General features: G+C 43.6%; 1 protein-coding gene across 11 annotated transcripts in view; it reads right to left on the reverse strand.

Moving 5' to 3' along the window:
- The window catches only part of TTC7B (tetratricopeptide repeat domain 7B), a 237,889-nt gene that overhangs the window by 113,391 nt on the left and 103,630 nt on the right, over positions 1-20,868 (reverse strand). For 9 of the 11 annotated variants that reach the window (XM_027120327.1, XM_027120321.1, XM_027120319.1 and 6 more), the window contains 4 exons: positions 19,784-19,862; positions 13,665-13,837; positions 6,108-6,171; positions 2,141-2,278 (listed from right to left, as the gene is read on the reverse strand). In XM_027120327.1, coding sequence (XP_026976128.1) covers positions 2,141-2,278; positions 6,108-6,171; positions 13,665-13,837; positions 19,784-19,862 — 454 coding nt within the window. The remainder of the gene's footprint in view (positions 1-2,140; positions 2,279-6,107; positions 6,172-13,664; positions 13,838-19,783; positions 19,863-20,868) is intronic. The other 2 variants (XM_027120324.1, XM_027120330.1) reach the window with 2 other exon arrangements.

The raw sequence follows: 20,868 nt of genomic DNA on the forward strand, positions 1-20,868 counted from the left end.
GTGCACTGGGGGAAGCTCCATCTGCAAAACTAAGTAGAAGTAGCAAGAAAAGCTAAGGCCAAGGATTCAGATCCGTCATTACTGGATGAGACCCTGTGTGGAGACCCCCCGGCAGCGGCCAGCCCAGATGGCGACTGCCTGCTGCTTGGCGGCCTTCCTCTGGGCTGGGAGCCGCTCACGGACAGGGACCCCGCCTCGCCCACGGCTGCATCCCCGGCCTGAATCACAGCCCCTGGCACAGAACCAGGGGCTGCATTTATATGTGTTAAAGAAATGAATGTCCTCTATTATATATATATTTGATCCATCGATTTATATGTTTAATAGATAAAACACAGATACGGCACGAAATTCAAAAGGCTCCGAGGGATACACAGTGATTAAATTTCCCTTTCTTCCACCGTTCTGCTCCAGCACTTGCAAGGCAATCCCTGACGCTGTTTCCACTGTTGACAATGTGACTAGAGCATATTCTGAATTGCAAAGGCTCCGGCAACCAACCGGACTACCCAGTGACTTGGGCGTCAGGTCATCACCACGAGATGAAGCTACATGTGATGTCAAGGTGAAAGTCATCTGGCTGAAGACAAGGTCCCAGGATTCCGTGCCGGGCAGAGGCCCATGCCAGGGAGCTGCGGGCTCGCAGAGGAATGCCGCTAGGATGACAGCCGTGCCCCTGGAGTCACTTGTGGCACGACGAGAAGCCTGTGGGCAGGGGCCGTCCAGCCTGTCAGCCTCAGGCTCCTCACACCTGCTGCGGACACAGGGGAATTTCAAGCTGGGGACAGGTTCTGTTGCTACATGATGGGAGGAAAGCAGACGTGCCAACCACGTTCAACCCTGGCCTCTGAGAAACTTTTAGTGGTTTGTCGGGGGTGGAGGGGAGTTCACCTTAAGAGAACTCAGCTGTGAGCTGGGTGGCACTACAGATGGGCTCTTTGGTGGAAGCGGCGGACAGGAACTAAGCTGGCCAGAAGGAGGGGGTCCCAGGAAGCCAAAGCCCTGGGGTGGTAAAGAATCCGGGCCGATCCCAAGCCTGGGCAGTGTCCCAGGGGGTATACCGTGTATGACAGGAACATCTGGACTCATTGCCTTATCTAAGCCAGATGGCGAGGGCTTTTTGTTTTTTTTTTTTGAAGACTGAGTAACCATTGCCCTGTATAGTCACCAAACCAAAGACTAAAAAAAGATCCAAGCCACGCAGGCTCATCTGTTCTCCAAGGCTCCTGCCTAATGCGGCGATGCACCGGCAGGCAGGCTACAGGGTGAGCTGGGTGCTTATCTGATTTCAGCCAATCTGTTACTGTATTTCATTCCCTGTCCTCGTGCCCGGAGGCTGTTGCAATGTGTGTAAATTTAGAAAAAGAAAGATAAATAACATGGAAAAGTTCGTTTTAACAAAAGGAGTTGTCTTTCTTCCCTTCTTTCTTTTTACTTCACTAAAGAGAAGACAAAATGATCTTGTTACTGACTTAGCCCCTACCAGGGTGGATCTGGTATTCTGGGCAGGGACTCAATAACGCATAACCGCAGCCTCGGATTAACCAGCTTCTTCTGAAACTGGAAAACCCGTCAGGCTTCCATCCTAAGTGTTTCTCAGCAGCTGAGGGAATGAGATGGCAATGCCTGGTACAAGATCTGTAAGCAACTGGGGTCTCTTCTGAACGAGTAAAAGACTCTACGTGACGACAGCGTTTACTTCCCGTGAAGCCTGCACCAGCTCACCCAACGCACACTGTGCCGGAAGATGCCAGCTCACCAGGAGCTATGCATTGATACTTTACATAAAATGAGACCTGTTTTACAAGGAAATTAATATCACAGATGGGAGATTGGGGTTATGGTGGAAATTACACTGAAAGAGAAACTGCTTGAGAAACGCTTGCCTTCTCTCATACGTGAACTCGCCCCAGTGGGTTTATGGACCCTTGGTAGATGACCACCAATGAATTCCACCACCTAATTGTTTAGCCCAATTCGCATTTTGCAGAGATGGAAACCAAAGTTAAGTGATGGGCCCAAGGTCACATGGCTGCCAGCGACGGGGGGTGGGGACAAGACCAGGTCCCACAGCTCTTCACAGTGCTGGTACTGCCAGCACTACCCACTGCTGGAAGTCAACCAGACTCAAGGGCTGTACCTCTGACAGCATCTCATACTGGCCTCTTCTTCCAAGAGCGATGGTCAGTAAATCATAGACCACAGATGCACTCTGTAAACTGATGAGGCGGTCGCTCTTGTGCTCAGGTATCCTGCTCAGCACAGCGTCCCGGTTGGCCTGGAAACAACACAGAAGAGAGAAGAGAGAAGCAGACGGTGAGCTAGCCCGTGCACACAGCTGTCACCGTGCGCAGAGAAGCCATCCAGGCTCTCCTGCCCCTGGGAGCTTGCCGCGGGTCTGGAGACAAGGACACAAATGAGACAGGGGTCATTTATTCAAAATCCCCAGAGCACCACAGCACATGGTAACATGGTATTATCCAAACACTGAAGGCCTGGCGGGCACTTGTCTCTGTCAGCAGGCGTCTGGAGGAAGCTTTAGGAGTCGATGAAAAGCAGGGTGGTTCCTCCTGGGCTCGGGTTCACAGACAGCCATGCTGCAGACACAGCTGCGCTCTGGGGCAGCAGAATCAACCACCAAGTGAAGCCCTGCTGCGCCTCACTTGTAGATCCTGCTTCTGCTGTACATTACAGAGCGGGAGAAAATTCCCAGCCCCACACTTCCCATCACCAACGGTGTCATCACGTTCCATCAGTCCAACAGAGATATAGCGTACTTTTCCTCTCTCACCCAACTCACGTTCAAATCCCTATATGACATCTTCACTGGAACAGACTACAGAAACTAATTCAACTTTGTTTAGGGAAGCACAAAACAGATGTACAAGAGACAGCAAGAAGCGAACGGATTTTTGTTTTAAAAGACGTTAGCACAGAGGACCCAGGAGAACACCAGGGCATGCCTATTTCACTTCCCCACTGCTTAGCACAGAAACACAGCAGGTGCGTTCAAGCTTATTTATCTCATCTATCTAGAAATCAACCGCTCTTCACAGTGACTTATTTTCATTACTTTTGAAATTTCTCCCCCAATTCCTCCAGACATATCACAGGTACTGGAGACTCTCAACATAGCTCATTTTCCTTTTCGCCCTAATAGGGAGTTCAGTATCAATAAAGTTAGATTTTTCCTGTCTTCTTTTGCTTGCTAAGGAACAGAAGTCCATCCCTAGGAGCACAGAAAGGGCCCCTCCGTTCTCCCCACGGAAGTGGCACGTGCAGGACGAGGGTCACCGGTCCAGGCGGGCTGACGTCTACCTTCCTGCCTGACACTTGGAAAGGCCACGCACACAATCTCCTGCTCACTAACGAGGTGAATGCTTTCTTTCGTGTGAGTCCAAGGCACTGACTTGTAGCCTCCTGTCAGTACTTACTTGTTTTAAAACTCCTTACTCTTAAATGTCAAAGACAAATAAGAATATATAAGACAGGCCACTTCCTACAAAGTGAGTCATCTCTTATGGAAACAAGCCTGCTTTTGAAGATTTCATTCTAAGTTTTTCTTGTTAGGAGTGCCTTTCGACCCAAAAAAAGAAGCTCTGGGGAAAATACGGCCTGCTGTAAGTGGTCTCATTTTATATATTTCCTCTAAATGTTCCATATTGAGATCAATGCCTGCGAGAGAAGGGAGTAAGACAAAACACCATTTAAGAGAGATTTTCAGGTTATGCCCAAAAGCGTCTTTTTTTTTTCTTTTTAAAAGAAAAAGTCTCTCAGTGCTTTTTGATTAAAAAGGTACAATATAGAACCTCAAACAGGTCCACAAATAATAAATGTCCCAGAACATTGTCTCAGTGGTAGTTGTACTAATATGGCTCTGATAACCCCTTTCTCCTGGGGAAACTAATTTGACTTGAGGTAAGAATGCAGTCCAATTCCAAATGAGTTCTTGTAGGTGGAGGGACTATGGACAAATTTATGCTTCTAAGTTAAAATTAGGACCAGTAAAGAATACAATTTTCTCAGACACCAAAAAAGCCCGGCAATTCTCATTTTGGTTCTGAAATTGAGCACATCTATTTTCAGTCTAAAAACTGAAAAAAATCAAGGAGTCAAGGGACGTGAAAAAAGACTTCCAAAGGCAACTTAATTTAGACTTCTACCTACGTAACTATGGAACGATTTACAGGGAGAACATAATCATTTTGGTTGGCAACCTAGCCCTTCATATTTACTGTCATTGGCTTTCACCATCCTCTGAAGAGACTTCCTGGAAATTAAATACGACAGAGTCAGATTTGACTGTCTCCAGGGGATCCGAACTTTGAGTATTACTAGTTTCTACCACTTCAAGGAGGGAGCAGGAGAGTTGGGGACATCACTCCCAAGACAACAACACTTAGAGCAAGCATTCTAGAGATGTGGCCATGTTTCCCAAATTCCAATCTGGAACACATGATCTGACAATAGAACTCAATGCTTTCAATCAGAATTGTCCAAGAAATCGAAAGCGTATGCTCACCACGCTTTCAGAATTTTTACACCGTTACTAACCAAGTCTGCCCAAAGGAAGCTAAGTGCCGGGTTGTGAAGAGTCCAGCGATGAGGCCTGTGTGGGCAGCCCCCCTCCCCCCCCACAGAACTGATGACGGTGAGACCTGCCCATCTGAACACCAGTTACTGGAGGCCACTGGACGCCAGCCTGTGCACATATGTGCCTCCATATCTGTGCCAAGGTAGAGTAGAAGATGTAAATGACACCGTCCTAAGTCACCAGCTGACAGTCAAGGAAAGATAAGCCACAGGGGCAACCTGTTTCCTTCAGAGGAAGTAGGGCCAATGATGTCAAAGAGCTTCCAAATAAAAAGAAGCGGTGACTCAAGCAGTCTCGCTCTTATAAACATCTCGGGGCCATTTCACAGAACAAGAGAACCCAGAGCTTTAATTTAAGGCAAGAAAGCTACGCTGCCTGCCTAATCCCAGCCTCTTTTGCCCCTCTTTCACTCAGCGCACAGGCATTCCTCTTGTGCTCCGTTTCTAAGTCTTTCTCCCTGAGTGTATTTCACGCCTCCATGTAAACTGTCTGCTTGGGGAAGAAGGGAACAGCTTCTCTTGCTTTCGTTACGGGGCCTTTTCCTCTTTTCTCCTCCTGCCTGCCTGGTGGGGTGGGAGTTATGGAAGAAGGCAGGATGCTCTGCTACAAGGAGCAGCAGACCACTGCATGATGCCTCCATTCTGCCTGCTCTGGGCCTCCGGTCCCTCGTCTAAATAACTAGGTGGATGTGAGGACCTCTAGGTCCCTCCAAGTTCCAGGGGCTTGCTGTTCTGCTCAGGTGCTCAGCAGACACCATTTACTTGCCAAGGTGTTAACTACTATAACACAGATTACCCCAGAATGTTTCAAGCCGGGCTGTCATGTCTAGCGATATGCAGAGTAGAAACCCAGTAAAGGATGAGCGATGAAATCGTAGACCTATATTTGATATCCTGGCCAAACACTAAGAAAACATTTCAAAGGAATTTGATGGTCTGGCAAAAACTCCCTCACAACAGCAGAGCCAGGTAACAGGAGTGGGCTCTCTGGGCCTGGGCTCTGCAGTGCCTGGGAAACAGGTGGGGGCTTGGGGAGAGGACCTGGGCAGGAGGACGAGGCAGTTTCATCAGGCTGCTGCTATGGAAACCAGAGGTTCAAGTATACAAGTGTTTCACCCCCAAATTCTCCCTCCCACCAAGGCAAATGGAGAAGGCTCATAAAGGTTACCTTTTGGGGGCTTCTTTCCCCTTTCAAGGTTCCTCTGGTGGTCATTTTAGCTATAGTTACCCATATACAACTGTGTTAGTGTTCAATCAGTACTTGGTGGATAAATGAATGAACTAAGGGAAGAGAAGCTCCATGCTCCAGGCTGACCCAGGGACATATCTGGCCAGTCCAAGAATTAGAAACGTCCCTTTTTTTTTAAACCACTATACTTTTTTCCCACCAGGTATTCCCTTCGGAAAGTACTCGTCTCCAAAGAGAAAGAATCATTATCCTGATGGAGTCACCATATCAAAACAGGGACCATAGGAATAGGGGAAAGAAAAACGTAAAAACACATTCTACTCACCATTGACTCACTAATCAGCAATAACAACAGGGCTTCTTCAGTATTTTCTTGAGGACAAAAAATGCTGTATAAAGAAAATTGACGTTGATATATGGCAATTTCAAAATAACACAAAATACATGACTAAGCAGAACTGAACGGCTAACAGCTTCTAGATTTTTATATAGTGTAGAACCCATGAAAAATACTGTATAATCTGGGCCCCTGGATTAATTTGTTTATTTCTATGGTAATCTATGGAATGGATACATTTTAACTACCCATTTTAATAGCAGGCAGCCAGGTGACGCTGTAGAAACCAAGTTAAAAGCCCAAAGAATGTTTGTGCCTATTACAGAGGTGGGAAGTTTGATCACTACAAACTGACGTTATCTAAAGCTTTCTCCTAAACCCATTACGAGGTATAAACTGAAGACATTTCGCTGCATGGTACTCTTCCTACCTCTTACTTGCTAGCTGGCATATTGTATATTGTCATTTAGATGATACAGGAGATAGGAAGCAATTTTAGAGTTTGAATGTAGAATACTGTAAGAACTTAGTGAGCTATCTTACCCAAACACACGCGCACTATGGGGTGGCACGCAGGAGCTGTCTTATTCATCAACTTTATGGGATTTGGCTACCATCTTGGATTAAAATAAAAAGCTTTTAAGCTCAATGTTGCTCAGGATTAAAGAACAATAAAAACCAAACATAACTCTGGTCTCCATTCCCTATATCCTATTTTTTGTGCTCTGAGCGTTTTAAAAGACCTCCAGGGAATTCTCTGGTGGTCCAGTGGTTAGGACTCTGCACTCTCATCGTCCGGGGGCTGGGGGTTCAATCCCTGGTTAGGGAACTACGATCCCACAAGCTGTGGGGCACAGCCGGAAAAAAAAAACCCTCCAGCATTTTCCCCCATTCTAAAGTTCTAGCATCCTTTGAATAGAATTGTAAGTCTTATCACTGGTTGGGCCAAACTCAACTCTGTTTCTTTTTTTCTCGGTTCTTGCTTTTTTGTTTGTTTGTTTTTCGGCCATGCCAGGCGGGCATGTGAGATCTTAGTTCCCCCACCAGGGATCAAGCCCGCACCCCCTGCGGTGGAAGCGCAGAGTTTTAACCACTGGACTGCCAGGGAAGTCCCATCAACTCTTTTTCGTGGAATGGTAGTAGAGTGCAATAAAAATGAACTTGGTTAAAAAAACTTGGGGATGTTTTGGAGATGACTAAATAAAGACTAAATTTACATCTTCCCAGGGGTAATATTACAATCATTTAACTTAAGAGAAGGGATGATTTCCCCCCCAAAATGGCCAAAAAAAATGTTTTCCAGGGCTTCCCTGGTGGCGCAGTGGTTGAGAGTCCACCTGCCGATGCAGGGGACACGGGTTCGTGCCCTGGTCCAGGAAGATCCCACATGCCGCGGAGCGGCTAGGCCCATAAGCCATGGCCGCTGAGCCAGCATGTCCGGAGCCTGTGCTCCGCAACGAGAGAGGCCACGACAGTGAGAGGCCCACATAACGCAAAAAAAAAAACAAAAAAACAAAAAAACAAAAAAACAAAAAAACAAAAATGTTTTCCAAATGATTGCAAATATTTGTTCTCTTTGAAGTGCTGGCAAATTTTGTATTGTGTCAAAGGGCCATGAGGAGTAAGACAGAAAAGTCCAGTGACTGATACTCTTTTTACAATTCAGTCATCCCTGGAGGTAAGGAAACCACCTGTGGGATGGTTCCTATTGCTCCTGCAGGGCTAAAATTTATAAAAGGGCTGGGCTGTGAGTGAGAAGCAGGATTCTGGAATGTGCAGTGACCTCCTTAAAGAGGTAACTTGAGGTGATTTGGGTTTTTGGAAGATGGAACATTTCTTTCCCCTTAAATTCAGAAATAGAGCCAACAGGCTTTGAATTAAGAACGCTCGTGTGTGTGTGTCTGTGTGTGTGTCTCTGTGTGTGTCTGTGTGTCTCCCCATCCAGCAATCAGTTCCTGATATCCTGGCTCGTGCTTACATGCAGTTGGGACCTTACAAATAAAGCAGAACCATTAATCATTTTTTTCACAGCTACCCAGTTCTGCATTGTCCAGACTAACTGAAAAGAGAGGGAGCCCATTCTAATCATAACTTAACACCAGCAAATTCAGTCCAGAGATAACCCCCAAATTCCACGTGAGCCATCTAGTCTACTTAAATGTGAGGTTGTGTTATTTTTACTAGAGCTGCTAACAAGTAGCACATTAACTGATTCTAATTCTACTTCCTCTACCCTTCTTTTCAAGGCAGGAAAGATGGGTACTCAGGGGTGCTGCAACGTTCTCAGGGCTGGCAGGAAGAAGTGGGGGGCAGGGGAGGGGGAAAGGATAGTTTTAAGAGACATGCCTAAAAAGCTACCCACTGGAATGCCCCCTTCTCCATAATCATGAATTCTCTAGATCTATTTCTGGTCATTCTTTCCCTCTTCCCTGCCCAGGGAAGTGTGGAGCTCAGGGTGGACAGTCAAAATTGTTGGGGCCCTCCTTTTGTGATATTATCCTCTTGGGGCCCAAGAGCCTCAAGGGGAGATCCTGGGGTGCCCAGGCCTCGGCCTTGTGGAGCCAGAAGCCTGGGGCCTTAGACCTGGAGGAAGTTGATTGAAGGGATGGCCATTCACAGCTTCAGTTCTGCCATCAAGTAGTTGTTAGGACCCTTCAATGTCCCCTATCTTTAAACTCTGAACAGCATCCTCGTCCTTACCAAAAGCCTCTGCACTGGCTACCAGGAGGTTCAGACCTGTATTTAGCACGCCATGATCATTACTTTCTCCTCTTAGGCCTACCGAGGAGTTTAGCACAATGTGTGGCACTCCTAGTTTTCAATAAATCATCATCCGCTTCCTGGCATCATAGTGGTTTCTAGCTTCCTCCTTTACTTAATGCTAATTATCTAGTCTAATATGCATTTAATTATCTAAGCCACCTCAAGTGCTTTTTACAAGGAGGAATACAATGGAAGTAAAAACATACTTGAGTGACATGCACACATATGTGGACTAAGAAACATGTATAAGAATATTCATAGCAGCACTATTCCTATTAGCTCCAAATGAGAAACAACGCAAATGTCCATCAAGAGTAGAATGGATCAACATATGGGAGTATATTAATAAAATGGAATGCTAGTCAACAACAAAAACAAACGACTACTACATGCAAAAATATGGATGAATCTCTCCAATATAATGTTAGACAAAAGAAGTTAAACGTAAAAGTACTTAATATGTGATTCCATTCATGTAAATTTCAAAAATGGGCCAGACTAATTACAGTGATAGAAGTCAGGATAGGGTTACCCTTGGGCAGGGAGCAGTAACTGGGGGAGGGTACAGAGAGCCCTTCTAGGGTTCTGGCAATGTCTAGTTCTTGACCAGGATGCTAAATACTTGCATGTGTTCACTTAGTGAAAATTCATCAAGTTTTCTACTTTTGGTTCGTGTATTTTTCGCAATGTATATTATGTGCCAGTAAAAAGCTTACTTAAAAAATAAGTAAACAAAAGTCAATAAAATTCTTCATAGAAAGATCTAGAAGAAAGGAAGTAAGGAGGCCTATGGCATGTGATTCTTCCTCTCTTTTTTTATCTTGGATTATCAGCATTTTATTTCCTTTCAACATTTAAGACGGAGAGAGGATGAGCATCCTGTACCCACTTCACATCCAGGTTGCAGTGACAGGGAGGGGAGTTTTCTGGCAGAGGTTATTTTTCAGTAATTGTCCATCATGACCAATGGTCCTGAATGGTTCGTGTGGTTTGCTGGAGCTGGAAGGATCTATGGCACATCAAGTTTGCTTTGTGCTCATGTTCCTCATAAGAGGGGAGAGAGGAGGGACCACCGGCCAAAATGAGATTTAAACATCATCTATGGATTCCCCCTTTTTACCTCCCAACTCACATAACTGAACTGGTGATAACATCTTTTTGCCACAAAATTGCTTGATTGGAGAGTCCTGTCTTGTTAATAAGGAAGCCCCAAGCAGATTTTTCTCTCTTTACTAATAAATCAGAAGTAAGGGTATGAACATGCAAAACTAGAAAGCTAAAAGCTGATGGTGATAACTGAAGGAAGAAAGATTAGCACAGAGATTAACTAACTAGAGAAATAGAAACACAATAGAGAAAAATCAACAAAACTGAAAGTTAATTCTTCAAAAAGATCAATAAGACTTGACAAACTTTTTAGGTAGACTGACCCAGAAAAGAAAGAGAAGACTCAAATTACTAAAAGGAGAAATGAGAAATGGAAGAGGGTACATGACTACCAATCTTATAGAAATTATATGTGTGTGTGTGTGTGTGTGTGTGTGTGTGTGTGTGTGTGTGTACGTGAATACTATGAACAACTGTACTCAGCAAATTAGGTAACTTAGATGAAATGGACAAATTTCTAGAAAGACACAAACTACCAAAACTGAAGAAATAGAAAATCTTAATAGCTCTGTAACAAGTAAAGGGAGTGGATTAGTAATCAAAAACATTCCCACAAAGAAAAGCCCACGACCAGATGGCTTCACTGGTGAATTCTACCAAACATTTAAAGAAGAATTAATAATAATTCTCCATAAACTCTTTCCAAAAATAGAAGAGGAAGGAATATTTCCCACTCATTCTACGAGGCTAGTATTATCCTCATACCAAAATTAGACAAAGACATCATGAGAAAAGAAAACTATAGATCAATTATTTTATGACTATTGATGCAAAAATCCTCAACAAAATACTAGTAAATCAAACTCAGTAATAAATAAGGATTATATACCTAGTGGGATTCACCTAGGAATGCAAGGTTGGCTTCATATCTGAAAATCAATTAATGTAATACATCACATCAATAGAATAAAGGACAAAAGCCAGATGATCATCTCAGTAGATACAGAAAAAGCATTTGACAAATTCAAAACCTTTTCACAAAAAAATATGCTCAACAAACTAGTAATAGAAGGGACTTTCCTCAACCTGATAACGGGCATCTATGAAAACCCACAGCTAACATCATACTTAATAGTGAAAGACTGGATGTTTTCCCCTTCCTAAGATCAGGAATAAAACAAAGTTGCCCTCTCTTGCCACTTCCATTCAACATTGTACTGGAGGTTCTACCCAGGGCAATTAGGAAAGAAAATGAAATAAAAGCCATCTATGTTAGGAAGAAGTAAAACTATATTTGCAGATGACATGATCTTGTATATAGAAAATCCTAAAGAATCTAAAAAAAACTATTAGAACTAAGAAACAAGCTCAGCAAGACTTCAGTATACAAGATCAATATAGAAAACCAATTTTACTTCTATATACTTGCAATGAACAGCCCCCAAATGAAATTAATAATAACAATTCCATTTGTGATAGTATCAAAAATAGCACACACACCAAAACACCCTTAAGAATAAGTTTAACAAAAGAAGTGCAGGGCTTCCCTGGTGGCGCAGTGGTTGAGAGTCCGCCTGCCGATGCAGGGGACACAGGTTCGTGCCCCGGTCCGGGAAGATCCCACATGCCGCGGAGCCATGGCCGCTGAGCCTGTGCGTCCGGAGCCTGTGCTCCGCAATGGGAGAGGCCACAACAGTGAGAGGCCCGTGTACCACGAAAAAAAAAAAAAAAGTGCAAACCTTATACCCTGAAAACTACAAATTGTTGCTGAAAAAAGTTAAAGAAAACCTAAATAAATGGAAAGATATCCCATGTTCATGGATCAGAAGACTTAATATTGTCAAGATGGCAATACTCCTCCAATTGAGCTACAGATTAAATCCAATTCCTACAAAATTCCAGTTGCCCTTTTTTTTTTTTTTTTTTTTGCAGAAATAGACAAAATGATCCTAAAATTCATGTGAAAATACAAGTGTTTGGGGGATGGCGGGTGACAGCTAAGGGGTGCTAGGTTTATTTTGGGGGTAGTGAAAGTATTCTAAATTTGACTGTAGTGATGGGCTATGTGACTATATTAAAAGCTATACTAATGTGAATTGTACACTTTAAATGAATGAATTATATAGTATGTGAATTATATCTCAGTGAAACAGTTTAAAAAAATGTGTGTATTTGTGTGAAATGAAACTTGTGTCTCAGTAACCTGTCACATGGGAATCTTCCCTTTAACTAATAACTTCATTTAACTAGATCTGCATTTTGCCTCCATGATTCTCCTTGTACAGATGGGGAAACGGATGTTAAAAGAGTGACAGAGGCTGAGTGGTTCAGGAAATAAGGGAGAAGTGGCCAGCACTGTGAGCTTCTCTGCCTTCAAGGGGTGAGGCCACACTGGAATCGCACCCAGAGAGACACAGGGCTTCATCCATGTGTCAAACTTGATTGGGGGAGGGAACAAGAATTAGATTCTTCAATATACCGGCACTTTGGCTACTAAGAAGCATCTGAAGCAGAAGAAAAATCTAGGGTCTATTTTTAAGATTTAAATATCACCTAAAAAAGAACCCCAATCCTGCTGCTAAATAGTTCAGAATGAGGGGTCAGCATTTTAAAAGTGAGAGTTTGAGAATTGCTAGAACAGATGTTCTATGAATCCAGATAAGTACTAAGGAGTAAACGCAGGGAAAAGTTAAGAAAATGCTCAGTAGTCTGAATCCATATAAGAAATGCAAATTGAACAAGATGAGGAGGGAGACAAATGCCAGGGTCAATTTAAGAGGATTAAGAGGCAGTTACCCTGAGAAATGCTGCCCCTTGTAAAATGCGGCATTGCGTTCAGAAGTCACACACATAACAACTATCTAATCACCCCATGTCTGTCAGTGCTTTCTGGGGCCTCAGAAGCAGCAGCCTGCGGTCTTTCAGCCATTTTTCCAATTTGTAATGACTAAAGAAGGTTTCCGTATTTATTCTTACACGTTCCCCTTTGCTTCATGGAGAGGTTCTGAAAAGCCATCATGCCTTGTCCTTGTAGGAACAAAGACGGGAAGGAAAGCTTTGAGGGGAGCAATGAGTCAACCCCTGTTCCCGTTTCCCGCCTTCTTGTGGTCTCTCTCCCTCCCACCTCCTCCTTCCCGGACCTGGGGAAATCCCAGGCTGAGACCGGAGTGTTTCCCTAGCCCATTTTCCTCAAAGGTGATCAAGTTCCCAATCCAAAACTTAAACCAATTAAAACATTCTAAAGAGACATCACCTTCCAATCACATGTAAATTATCAAATTCGCCTTCTTCTTACAGCTAATTCAGTTTAAAACAAGCTTTTAAACGAAAGGATCAAGGAATTGCTGAGGAAAAGTAAAGAAAAGTCAACTCTGGCTTACTAATAGCTTTGTCACTGACTGCTGTATGGTTCTGCGGTTCTTATAATAAACGAAATGAAAATCCCAAAGACCAACAGTGAAGGCTGAGAATGGCAGCCAAGCACTAGATGAGAGCATTTTCCTACTCAAAACGTCCCCACGCATGCATGGATATTTGCTGAAATTATGAAGAGTAAAGAGCTATCTTTATTAAACTGGTAGAAAATCTACCCTTGAACTTCTATTCAATCCTTACATTTTCCTGAAGTTTCCCTCCCATCCCCTAACCTACAGATGAGGACACCAACTCCCATACTTCTCTCCTGAGTAGACACGGGCTTTCCGCGTGAGGGTGTAGGTTTTTGTGTTTGCTCCTTTCCGGAGAGGATCGTCCAGAGGTGACTGGCATGGTGGGTTCTCCAGAGGGTTCCAGTAGCTCTGCTCACACATACCCCGCAACAAGATCTCCGCCAGCTGCCTGGCTATTGTCTGGGGACACAAAGGAGCAAAGGCACAGCCATGAATCTATTTTGTATCATTCATTCATTCATTCGCTCATTTAATAAATACGTGTTAGTCATCACTTTGTCATCACTGTTCCAAGACTCATAATTAAAAATGTCTACTCCTATGATGAAAATTATATCAGTTGATGACAAAAAAAGAAAAGAAAAAATGATACACTAAGATATTTGAAAGATTAAAAAAAAAAATAAGTTTATGCCCTTCAAATGCTGCCCTGCCTCTGTTATACTCTGGAACACTGAACATGTTTTATACCGGAAACAACTGAAACTTTTAGTTAAGCTCTTTTCCAAAAGCTCTTATAAATAATAGGTGAACTGCAAATATTTTCATCACCTCCCAACCGAGGCCTGCCAAAGCCCGACCTTGGCAGAAAGCCAGTACTCAACCTAGATGATGTAATCCCTGAAAAAAATCTCTTCGTTGATGATAAGATGATGTTCGGTGCAGATTTTTAGAATGTCTTCCTTCTTCGGAGTGCCAAGGGCAAGTCCTTCACAGCCCCACCCTGCGACTCAGTACCTGAGGCCCCGTTCTTACTGCATCCTGGCCCTTCAGCCCAAAGGTTCCCACTGGCCTTGAGCAAAGTGGAGAACTGGCGAAGTGACTGTGGCTACTGATCCAGAAGACCGTTTTTTTAAAGCTGGGTAGGGATCTCCTTTCTTACTGTGAAAACCCAGAAATATCCAGATCTTGTTCTTCTAAGTTAGGTGCAGATTACTATGTTTTTCCAAACTCTATAGCTCCACTGCCTAGAACAGCATCACGTACGATGTATGGGGGAGGGAGATGTGGCAGCTACTAAGAAGTACTTTGTTAACTGATGCATATCAGTTAACTTACCTCATAATCTTCCAGTGACAAAGAAGAGAAGTAAAAAAAAAAAAAAATCCCTCCGAAGATAGAAGCACTGCATCTCAGGGTGGTCCAGGCCACCTCACAATCAGCCAGAGGTGGCCAAAGACAACTTCAACCAGCAGATTTTTCCACAAGGTTTTAGCATTCTTTGGAAGATGCAGATAAAGAATGCTGATCTTCCCTGACAATGAGCCTTTTTAAATAAATATTTTCCAGAACAGAACTTTGCTAGGCTTTCATCCATGTGAAATCTCTTAAAACACCACAAGGAATCTTAAATGCAACCAAATCACTAGCTTAGTGGTTTCTGATAGCCACTGGGTAAAGGCAAATTTTCTTCATTATTCCCAAGTAAGACCCACTAGCTTTAAATGTCTATAAAAATGTGAAATTAAATGTACTCCTATCATCCCCAACTGAGCCATCTGTAAAGATCTCATAAGAGCACGATTTTTAGGACCTAAACAGTTCCTGAACTGTTTTCTTAAACCTTCCATTACAGCCTCATTTTGATCTCACTGCAGTCATATAAGCTAATGACTTCTGCTGGAAGCGCCAACTAGCAAAAATAACCTCCACTCACTATAGCTGAGAAAAAAACGTTAAAGGAGAAAAATGAACAAAGAACTTCACTTTCTGGATGTATCTGCCATGGAGGGATTCTAAGGTTGTAAAAGTCTCTGCCCTCAAAACAGTTTGCTTGTCCACTGCTGGATAGCTCACGCTAGATCTCATTTTCCCTCAAGGTATTAACCTTCCGGAGAGATTTTTAAAATGAGGTTATGTGATTGCACATTTTAAAGGCATCACCTCGTCATGCATTACCGATTAGGAAGGATGTTGGCTGTGTTCACTGAAATCTCAAATGAAGTTCAGAAAAGGAGATTAAATATGAGAAATTATCAGCAAGATCACCAATATCTATGACACCTTTCATGTTTTATACTCTGGTTATATTTAGCTTGTGGTTTAAATGTCTAAAAATTGTTGGTAGCTACCAAATACATTTCAAATACATTTAGAATTAAAGGAAGGAAAGGAGAGAAGCTGGTCTGGAAGAAGACTTGAACTTCTTTGTACAAACTGGGTCATTAAATGCACTTTTTTGTATGTGATTTTAAATTGTGATAAAATTCACATAACATAAAATTCACCACGTTAACCATTTTAAAGTGTACAGTCCAATGGCACTTAGCACATTCACCATGTTGTACAACCATGACCACTCTAGTTCCAGAACATTCTTTACCCTAAAAGGAAACCCCATACCCTCTAAGAAGTCACTCTCCATTCTCCCTCCTCCCACCCCCTGGGAACAGCTAATCTGCTTTCTGTCACTATAGGTTTGCCTCTTCTGGACATTTCACATAAATGGAATCATATCATATGTGGTCTTTTTGTGTCTGGCTTCTCTTACTTAGCATAATGTTTTCAGGGTTCATCCATGTGGTAGCATGAATCAGTACTTCGTTCCTTTTTATAGCTGAATGATATTCCATTGTATGGCTAGACCACATTTTGCTTATTCAATCATCAGTTGGTAGACATTTGGATTGTTTCCGTCTTTTGGCTATTGTCAATAATGCTGCTATGAACATTCATATACAAGTTTTGATTTGAACATCTGCTTTCAATTATTTGGAGTACTTATCTAGAAATGGGGCTGCTGTGAATGTACTTTTAAATCCTTCTCTGCTATGGTCTCACACCAGAGTTTACAAAGCAACTTTTTCATCTCATAAGGATATCATAAATTTGTAATTATCAGCTAATCTAAAAAGAATCATACAGCAATTAAGGCTGATAGAAACACTGTCTTATGAGTGGCAATAGCTGGAGAAGTGTCCTGATGTCCACCGGAAACCAAGCACCAGTGTAGACTTCCCAGGAAATGCTTCTCAACTAGAGTGGGCAAAGACTCACTTGTGGAAACTAGAAAATACGGATTTTCAGGCCCTGCCGCAGACGGACTCAGTTGGCATTCCTGAGGTCAGATACAGGGATGTGTATTTGCTCAAAGTTCCTCAGATGGTTCTGATGCACACCTTTCGTTAAGCACTCAAGGGATCAGAAACGGTTTAACTTAGGTCACTTGAGAACCATCCACCAAGACCAAAGGGGTACTTGCAACTCAAGTGTGACATTGAGTGGGGAGTGACTCCCCCGCTTACATTAACACTAACCAGTCAGTAACAGCTGAACGTGCCCAGGGGCGGCTTTAGCTACACAGGCTTTCTCTAGAAGCCTCTTCACGGGGCTTCTCAGAAAAAAGGAAAAAAAAAGAAAAAAGAAGAAGAAAACTGTCTTCCTTCCTAACATCTCTAGTCAGAATCCTACCTCACAGGATTTTTATAAGTTAAAACACATTGGTTTGAAAATCATAAACCTTAGACAATAATGGAAGATATTCTCTAATTTTGATAAATATTGGAGTAAGCAGCAAGCAGATTCTCACAGTGCAGTGCACGCACTCAACCTTCTAACGAGGAAACACCCCTTATCTCCTTAACAAAATATATATTTTTTGAGAGTCTATAAGCAATTTTGAAAGATTGGCATTTTTAAAATTTTTATTTATTTATTTATTTATTTATTTATTTATTTATTTATTTATTTATTTATTTATGGCTCCGTTGGGTCTTCGTTGCTTTGCGCAGGCTTTCTCTAGTTGTAGCGCGCGGGGGCTACTCTTTGTCGCGGTGCGTGGGCTTCCCATTGCGGTGGCTTCTCTTGTTGCAGTGCACAGGCTCTAGGCATGCGGGCTTCAGTAGTTGTGGCTCGCGGGCTCTGGAGTGCGGGCTTGGTAGTTGTGGTGCACGGGCTTAGATGCTCCGCGGCATGTGGGATCTTCCCGGACCAGGGCTTGAACCCGTGCTCCTGCATCGGCAGGCAGATTCTTAACCCGAGTCACCAGGGAAGCCCAAAAGATTGGCATTTTAAATGTGCTTTTAAAACAATTATAAGAACACTTGCCAATATAACCAGTTACTTTCATTGTGCTTCCAAATCTTGGAAGAAGCTATTCATGCTGACCAGTTCAGAAGTTTTATGGAATGTTGGGAGTAGGTCAGTTTGAGAGAAAAGATAGATAGCAATAAATTTTATCCATATTTTTTTTTTTTTTGCGGTACGCGGGCCGCTCACTGTCGCGGCCTCTCCCGTTGTGGAGCACAGGCTCCGGACGCGCAGGCTCAGCGGCCATGGCTCACGGGCCCAGCCGCTCCGTGGCATGTGGGATCTTCCCGGACCGGGGCACGAACCCGTGTCCCCTGCATCGGCAGGCGGACTCTCAACCACTGCGCCACCAGGGAAGCCCTATCCATATTTTTGCAGGGTTTTTTCCCTTAAAGGACTGTGAAGATCAAAATGTTTTGTTTGAACTTCTGAGGGCACCCGTAAATCATATAATACATAGGTAGATATCGAAGACCAAGTGAGTTCTTGGTGCGGGGTGTGTGTGAAGTCGCCCGTCTTGTCTCACCTCCCATAATTCTAGGAAAGCCTACGGCTTAGCCATCTGGGCCAGTGAGTTGTATGTCCACATCCTTAGCATGAAGATACAGCCTCATTTCCCAGGACAGGAATCTCTTAGCCTTGCCCAACTGAACACTGTCCCACAGCATTTAAAGGACTCATGATAATGGGAGGACAACAGCATGGATGACGAGACCAAGGACACTGCGGTCTTAGTGGGGCTGCCACATCGGCTGGGGCCTGGGGCGCTTCTTAGCTTCCACGAGCACCAAGCCTCACCCAAACACTCGATGACTCTGGCTCTGAAGGGGAAACTGTGGAGGTATAATTAATGAGCCTCCCAGACAGGAAGGTGAAAGGCTTAAAAGGAAAGAGGGAGAACTCAAGTCAACAGGAGAGCCAAGCTGCTGATCAACCAGGTTATGTAACTAGCTTTTCTATTTCTGGGTTTTATGGTCCATATAGTGAGCCCAACAGCTAGGTTCTCCTCAGGATCTAATCTGCTTTGCTCGGTCTGGGTTTTGGTATGAATCAGCAGCCTACAACGAACCCTTCACCGCACTGGCATCGGGAGGGTATGCCTTCTAACTGCTATACAGGATGCATTTTTTGTTTCAAGAGAGAGCATTCCCAAGAAGCAACTGAAAAGATGCTCAACATCATTAGCCATCAGGGAGTGTAAATCAAAACCACAACGAGACAGCACTTCACACCCACTAGGATGGCTAGAACTAAAGAAAAAGATAAGAAACACGTGTTGTTGAGGATATGGAAAAACTGGAACCCTCGTCATTTCTGGTGAGAATGTAAAATGGTGCAGCCGATCTGACAAATAGTTTGGCAATTCCTCCAAATGCTAAATGTAGAGTTACCGTGTGACCCAGCAATTCCACTCCTAGGTATCTACTCAAGAAAAATGAACACATATATACACATAAAAACTTGCATGAGAATGTTTGTAGCAGCATTATTCATAAAAGCTGAAAAGTGGAAACAAAAAATGTCTACTGACTGATGACTGAACAAACAAAAATGTGGTCTATCCATACGATGGAATATCATGGTGCGACGAAAAGGAATGAAAGACGGATACATGGTATAACGTGAATGAACCTTGAAAACGTTATGCTAAGTAAAGGAAGCCCGTCACAAAAAAAGACCACATACTGTATAATGCCACTTATATGAAATGTCCAGAATAGGCAAACCATAGAAACAGGAAGTAAATTAGTGGCTGTCGGAAGCTGGGGAAAGGGAAGAATGGGGATTGACTAGGAATAGGCATGGAGATTTTGGGGGAGTGATGAGAATGCTCTGAAATTCAATATTAGCGATGGCTGAACAATTCTGTGACTACTAAAATCTAATGAGTTTGGGTGAACGTATGATGTATATATATATATACATATATATATGTGTGTATATATATATGCTTCACTGAGATACAATTTATAATGTATAATATCTATATTACATAGTATGTTATGATATATAATGGATTATTTATAATACACGTATGAAAGAGAGAGAGGCACTTGAAGTGCCTCGGGCCTCAGCCAAGTCATTAGGTACACTTACCATTCGCAGGTTCTGGGTTGTTCTCGTTTCCACTGCTCTGAGGATCTCTCTAAATCTCCCGACTCCTCTCGTCAAGTTCCTGTGTGCACACAGAATGGGACAGGGTTTCCGTCTGGCGTGTATTAATGTTAGATATTTTATACACATACTTCAATTCATTTTGCCTACATAAAAGCTGTTGGCGAGACTGTAAGCAATCGTTCTGCACATGCCTGTCCATCTTTGTTCAACTCTGAAAAGTTTGACCTAGGATCAGTGGTCTTTTGAACTTCCACAATTCAATTTTCTCGGGAAAATAAATGTCGGAAGATCAGATCCGAGGCAAAAAACAGAAGGCAAGATATCTTTCCAGAGTCTATCTTCTACCTCACAGTGGCTGAGGAGTTTTCCTGCTCTGCTGAGTGGTGCTGAAAACTCTATGTTTTCACCGCAAGGTGGGTGGCAAAGGGGTACAGGAGTATCAACAAGGCACTGTGTGCAACGTGGGAAAGGCTTCTTGTGACCTGCAACCTTTACAGGCAAGACAAAGAGAAAAGGTATGAAAAATGAGGGGCTCCACCAAGCAACCACTCCGTGTCTTCGAGAACACACGTCACTGCCCAGTAAACCCATCGGCCCCTCCTGCCCCCAGCGAGGCAGAGGGTCACAGCCCCTCCCACGGTTAGTGAGCGCTGGCTGGAGGCCGGCGCCACCTGACTGGGGCCAGCATACCTCATTTTGGTGCCCACACACCTCACAGAGATGTGCAGGGTGACACGTTTCGTGAAGGGACAGTAATTCGTTAGTAAATCCCGGTCCACGTGCCCAGACCCCACTTGCTGTCTGCCCCCTCTGAAGGCCGTGCCTGACCCATTCAGCTGGGAGCATTTCCCAGCAGGTCCCTTTACATCGAGCACCGCCACCTCCTACGACAGAACCCCGTGATATTTATAACCTGCTCGTTAGAACACATCTCAGCTTTCCAAAAAAGCCACAGAGCGGGTCAGCCGGTGCGGACCTGTCAGCCAGCCTCTGCAGTCTGTGGCAGATGCTCTAGGTGTTCAGCTCTCTTCTTGGATGACATTTTGAATCACACAAAGGGATTA

Source organism: Aethalodelphis obliquidens, unplaced genomic scaffold (assembly GCF_003676395.1).
Source record: "Aethalodelphis obliquidens isolate GAN/ISIS:26980383/991018 unplaced genomic scaffold, ASM367639v1 scaffold21, whole genome shotgun sequence".
Taxonomy (NCBI): Eukaryota; Metazoa; Chordata; class Mammalia; order Artiodactyla; family Delphinidae; genus Aethalodelphis; species Aethalodelphis obliquidens.